This window comes from Trichechus manatus, unplaced genomic scaffold (assembly GCF_000243295.1).
Source record: "Trichechus manatus latirostris isolate Lorelei unplaced genomic scaffold, TriManLat1.0 scaffold00185, whole genome shotgun sequence".
Lineage (NCBI taxonomy): Eukaryota > Metazoa > Chordata > Mammalia > Sirenia > Trichechidae > Trichechus > Trichechus manatus.
This window is the reverse complement of record NW_004444121.1, coordinates 3,726,896-3,732,898: the sequence shown is the minus strand read 5'-3', so window position 1 is coordinate 3,732,898 and position 6,003 is coordinate 3,726,896. Positions and strand designations below refer to the sequence as shown.

Here is a 6,003-nt window from a genome sequence, read left to right as displayed (position 1 = left end):
AACAAAGTGCCATGAAAATGAAAAATTGACTGCAGCGAACACGGGCATGGAGGAGGGGGAGAGAGCAGATTAGGCAAGGCATCTCCAGGAAGAGGATACTTGGAATGGGGGGTAGTGTGCTGGCAAAGAAGACAGTGTGCGCCAAGGGCAGCACATAAAACAGCCGGGCCCAGGCACCTGGTGATCAGAACACCTGCTTCCCTCCGGGGAGACCTCCACGTCCTCCCACAGAGCTGCCCTCTGACCCCTCCACTCTGACTGCTCCCGAGGAAGGCGGCGGCACACCACCGCGGAGCCCTTCACACAAGCAAGACAAACTCCCAGGATGGCTTCATCGCTTTCCTGACCTCACACGGAAGGAAGCTAGCTGTGTTCATATTTTAAAGGCACTGCTCCCACACCCTGCGATCGTGTTTACACATTTTCCCACTGCACACTCACCCCGTGATGGCTCATTCCAGGCTGTGCACCCGCTGGTGCTGGATCAGGTGGAAACTCAGGCGGAAAGCCTTCCCACACTCAGTGCAGTGAAAAGGCTTCTCGCCCGTGTGGACGCGCTGGTGGCGGAAGAAGCCCGAGAGGGCGCGGAAGGCGCGGCCACACTCCGCGCACTCGTAGGGCTTCTCCCCGGTGTGGATGCGCCGGTGCTCCCGCAGGAAAGAGCTGCGGCTGAAGGCGCGGCCACACTCCGCGCACTCGTAGGGCTTCTCCCCGGTGTGGATGCGCCGGTGCTCCCGCAGGAAAGAGCTGCGGCTGAAGGCGCGGCCGCACTCGCGGCAGGCGTAGGGCTTCTCCCCGCTGTGCACGCGCTGGTGCTGGATGAGGTTGGAGCTCTGGCTAAAGGCCTTCCCGCACTCCTCACACGCATAGGGGTTCTCCCCGTGATGGATCCTCTGGTGCCGTACAACGTTAGAGCTGTGGATGAAGCTTCTCCCACACTCGCGGCACTCGTACAGTCTCTCACCAGTGTGGATGCGCTGGTGCTTGGCAGCGTCCGACCGCTGGCTGAAGGCCTTGCCGCACTCGGCACACTCGTATGGCTTTTCTCCCGTGTGGATCCTCTGGTGGCGGATGAGGTTGAAGCTCTGGCTGAAGGTCTTCCCGCACTCCTTGCAGGCGTAGGGCCGCTCCCCGTTGTGGACCCGCTGGTGCCGGACGACGTGCGAGCTGTGGATGAAAGCCTTCCCGCAGTCGCTGCACGCGTACGGCTTCTCGCCCCCGTGGATGCTCTGGTGCTTCACCACATCCGAGTAGCACGCGAAGGTCCGATCACAGATGCTGCACGGATAAGGCCGCCCCTTCCAGGGCGCTCCTCGTGGTGTCCTGGAGCTTGGAGGCCGGGACACACAGCTCCCCTGGCCGCTCTGCCTACCAGGTTTCTCATGGGTGCCTGGCCCACCAGGGGAGGCCCCGGGCCCCTCCACAACATCCTCCTTCTCACAGGGGCTGGGCCATCCCAGCGCCTGCAGAGACTCCCCCCGGGATTCTCTGTCTTCTGCAGCTTTCTGCTTCAGAGCCAGCCCTGTGCTCGCAGCCCCTCCATCCACAGCAGAATGTGCGCAGGCCAGTGCCAGGAAGGAAGCTGTTGCAGCTGGAAAAGAGGTGTCAGGTGTGATTTTAGACATAAGAAAATGCTACTGAATGACAAACAGGTGCACGCGGATTTAAGATAGCACTGGCACTCTGTGGTAACATACCGGTAACAACACGGACAATGCAGTCAGCGTGCAGCAGACACCTATGTCACCTGTATGGTCCCTGCCCAGTGTGCCTCGCCCACTCCCTACAACTGGGGATACAGGAGTGGACAGGGGACCAGAGGAGTCCTGCACCTGTGCCTCTGGAAGGGCTGCACCTCTAACCTTAGCCACCTGAGTCTCAGGAAGGGAGAAGACACACACCCAGGTTCTGGGGGCTTCGCTGTTCTGCCACACAGCCTGGAAAGAAGCCTGGTGGGCAGCCAGAGAGTGAAGTGGCAGCGAAGCACTGGGAGCTCAGGGCAGGAGTAGCCAGCGGTGCACATGTGCTAGTCTGATTATGTCTCACAACTGGCTTTGAACCTGACCTTGGTTCTCGAAGACTACACGTACCCCTAGCCATCCTCCCCCACCCACCCACCCACAGGGCTCTGCCACCTGACAGCAAGAGTCCTCACTCACACAGAAACCAGCACCAGGAGAGGCCACCTCACAGGGCCGTGGGCCCGGCTTGGGGAAGAGTCCCACGCCGAGAGCAGAAGGTGCTTGGGCAGCGGCAGAGGCAGCTGGGTAAGCCAGCACTGTGTGCTCATGGCAGACCACGTGCCCACTGGGACAAAGGCAGCAGGATACAGGGACACAAGCATGCTGGCTGTGTGTGGCCTCTCTCGAGGGGCAGGAACCGTGATCAAAGGCTGCTCGGCACAAGGCCGGGACTGCAGGCCAGCACACCTAGCAGGGGAACGACCACCTCCTGCCCGCAGGCAGCCATCGAGATGGTGGGATTGGAGCACCTAAATTTCAACAGGTGGAGCCTCTGGGGACCCCCGCCCCCAGGAAGGGATGAGTGTGGCTGAACATAGGGTAGCTCAATCACCCGACACGGGGTTCCTCTGAACTCATGGAGAAACAGCCCCAGGTGTGTTGGTGTGCGTGTGCCAGCTGATGTGCGTCCAGTGTGTGGGCGCGTGCAGGTGTGTGTGCACGCGTCAGCATGTGCGCTCTGGGCAGCCACAGCCCTGTATCCGCCCAGGCTCCCATGGAGGAACGAGAATCATCAGAGAAGAGCAGGAGTATGAGAGGCTGGGCCAGGGCACTTGTCCGCACCGAGGTGAGATGGCGGTACTGCTGGTGCCAATTGCACCAGGATGCAACAGTAACGCGTGGGGGGACGACTCAGTGCATTCTGTCTAAGCTCTGACAGCCAGGGGCCTGAGAGGGCGGGCGGCCAAGGGGGGAGGCTAGGCAGGTTCTCACTCCTCCAGCCTCTGACGTTCACCTGTGACCCTGCTGAGCCCTGGAGACACAGCACATAGGACTACTGTCCTCAAGAAGTCTCAGGCAGGGGGTGTGCCAGGAGAGCGCGGGCAGAGGCCCCAGGACGGAGAGGGAAGAAGGGAGGGCTGCCGGCAGGGGTGGCGGATGAGTGAGCTGTGCCAGGAAAGACGGGTTTGGGGCGATGCTGCCTAAGCCAGGTACACCCCTGCGGCAGCTGGCACACGGCCTCCGGGGAGCCCAGGCTGGTGTCCTAGCCCAGGCCATCCCCCCCAACGCGCCCGCTGCCCCTCACCCCTGTGCGTGTCCATCATGCTGCCTTCCTCGGCGCGCTGTGACCCAGGCCCGGAGCTCCTCCTCACTCCACTGGGCACCAGGAGCGGAGATGAGTCTCGCCTGGGTAAAGGTGAAGAATGACAGTGAGTCTGAGTGTGGGGGTGGGTGGGATGAGGTCACAGAGGAGGGGGAGAGCACCCTTGGGACCCTGAGGAACCAGCTCCTCACCCAGCCCACCCGCCTCAGGACAGTAGTCTGTGACTCGGCCAGCACTGCTCAGACCCCAGCCCTGACGCTGTTCTTTGCCCTCTGTGTCTTTCCACCGACTCCTTCCTTCCACAGGGGTTGCTGAGCTGGTGGGAGACGTGGAGGGAAGGGCAAGCAGCCTGCCTGTGAGGAAACCCACCCAGGAGGGACGCCAGCTGAAGAAAGGCCTCTCCTGATTTGTCCTTCACGTCTAAGACCACAGCCCGCCTTAAAGTTCCCTTTTTTGTTTAAATCAGTTTGAGAAGAGTTTCTGTCACTAGAAAGCAAGAGGATTCTAACTGAAGACACCCTCAGAAACAGGTTCCCTGGGCCACCCTCCAGGGGCTCAGGGTCACCATGCTGGCCCTCCACCTGCCCTCGCAGGTTAGGAGCAGGTCTGCTGGCTGCCGGCTGTGGTTTTCCAGCTCCACATCAAACATGCCCAGGGCCTTCTCTCGGTCCTCAAATGTTGGGAGAATTTTTACGGATTTTTAAAACTATACTGATAATCATAAAGATTTGAATGTAAAATATGAAACAAAAAAAATAAGAAGATAAAAGTTATTTGAATAGTGCAATTTTGGGATGAGGAAGGAGTTTTCCAAGCCTGACAAACCAAAGGGAAATCTGCCAGACTGAACTACACGAGGAAATTCAATGTTTACAAAAAAGAACCGGGGGAGGGGATATTTGCAAAATAGAGATTCATAACTCATAAGACTAAAAAACAGCAAAGATCACGAACAGGTAGCTCACAAAAGAAAAACAAACGGCCAATACTCTTCTAAAAGCGCCACCTCATCCGCAATTAAGAAATGCAATTTAAAATACCAGCTTTTTACTATGAAACTGCAAAGAATTTTTAAAAACTCGCAAGGATTCTGGAAACAGGCCTGCTCATGCACAGCTGACAGACGGAACGCAGCTTGGCTGGGGGGAGGTTTAACATTTACGAAGGCTTCCTTCCGAACGAACACTGATTTCGCTTTCGTCCAAGAATCCACGCTGACGGGGAAATCCCGGACGTTTGCAGAGGTTCACCTACAGGGTCCTGATCGCCAAGCCGTTTACAGAAGACTCCTGGAAATGACCTAATCTTAAGAAGAGGGGCCGAACTGAACCACCCTGACAACAGGCCCAGGCGAGGTGGCACAAGCGCCCGAGTGGAGAACGAGGCACTAGGGGCGGCAGAGACTGGAAGGCCCTGTGTCGGCTCCACGGCCACGCTCGGCGCTCAGCTCTCAGGACCAAGAGGAACCCCGGCTCACGGTGCGCTTCACAGCGGCCGGACAGTGGCCACGCGCCGCGCGGGGCGGCGGGGTCCTCGGGACGGGCGGTGGTTGCCTCAGTTTGCCGCTCCGGCGTGGCCCCACGGTCCGCCACCATGCCCGGCCCACCCGCCACCGACGCGGCCACTCCCCTTGCCCGACCCGGCCGCCTGCCGGAAGCGCCGCTTCCTCCCGCCCCCGCGGCCAGGGCACTTCCGGTGACGCTCTAGGAGGCTGGAGGACCTCGCGCCCGCTGTGCGAAGGCGGCCCTCGCAGGTCCCGGTAGCCGGCGCGTGGCCGTGTTGGTGGCTGGTGGTGGTGGGGAGGGCTCCTCAGGACTCTCGCACTGCCCGGGGCGGGGCGGCCGGGGGACCCCGCGCGCAGCGTGCAGCCTTCCCTCTGCGGTTCCTAACGGCGGAGTTCGTAGCGTCGCATGCAAGGCCCTTCCATTGTCTCTGACCTTCATGTCCACCTTCCTTTCTCTCTTCCAGCCCCTGCTCCAGGGGCTTCCCTGTCACCACTTTCGGCCATCTGGAAGGCCCCTCGTCCTTTGAGATCCATCTCCGCGAAACCCTCCCAGGCCTTCCCACCACATTCTGGGGTGAGGTGGAGAAGCTGGACCGCAGGTGTATACCCAGACCCCAAACTCTGTGAGCCTGAGAAGACTCCACCTTGATGACTGGCAGTAATTTTCCAGGAACTTGAGTAACTTCCTTTAAGTTGTTTTTCAGAAACCAGCAGATGTACCAAGAAAAATGGAGAAAACTCGTTTTAACAAGCTATGATCTCCACGCATGCGCAAACAGCCTCACTCGTCTACCCTTCGAAAACTCAGGCCGCCACCGCGGAACCTGTCTCTTACACTCCGGGGTAGAAATTCCTGGTTCCCCGATGATTAAACTCTGAAATGCTTCTGCCGTGCTTGGGTAGAAGAATAAAAATTGGCCTGGCCCTTTATATCGAAGCCAGCAAAGTTTTAGCCAATCACCAAATGACACCCAATCCCTTTATCCGAATGTATGTATTTTCTCTTCTTGTTGTTAGGTGTTGCTCAGCTGGTTCCTACTCACAGGGATCCTGTGTACAACTGAAGAAACACTTTCCGATGCTCACAATTGTTGTTATGCTTGAGCCCATTGTTTTTATTTTTATTTTTTTATTGTACTTCAGGTGAAGGCTTACAGAACAAATAGTTTCTCATGAAACACAAGTACACATGTTGTTTTATGACATTGGTTAAC

General features: G+C 58.2%; 1 protein-coding gene across 1 annotated transcript; it reads right to left on the bottom strand.

The window, feature by feature from the left end:
- Positions 1-437: 437 nt before the first annotated feature.
- Positions 438-4,759, bottom strand: ZNF696 (zinc finger protein 696). Its single transcript, XM_023741636.1, is given in 3 exon segments — positions 438-1,591; positions 3,268-3,368; positions 4,540-4,759. Coding segments are annotated over 2 exon segments (1,173 nt in total). The 5' UTR covers positions 3,287-3,368; positions 4,540-4,759.
- Between the last annotated feature and the right edge of the window lie 1,244 nt (positions 4,760-6,003).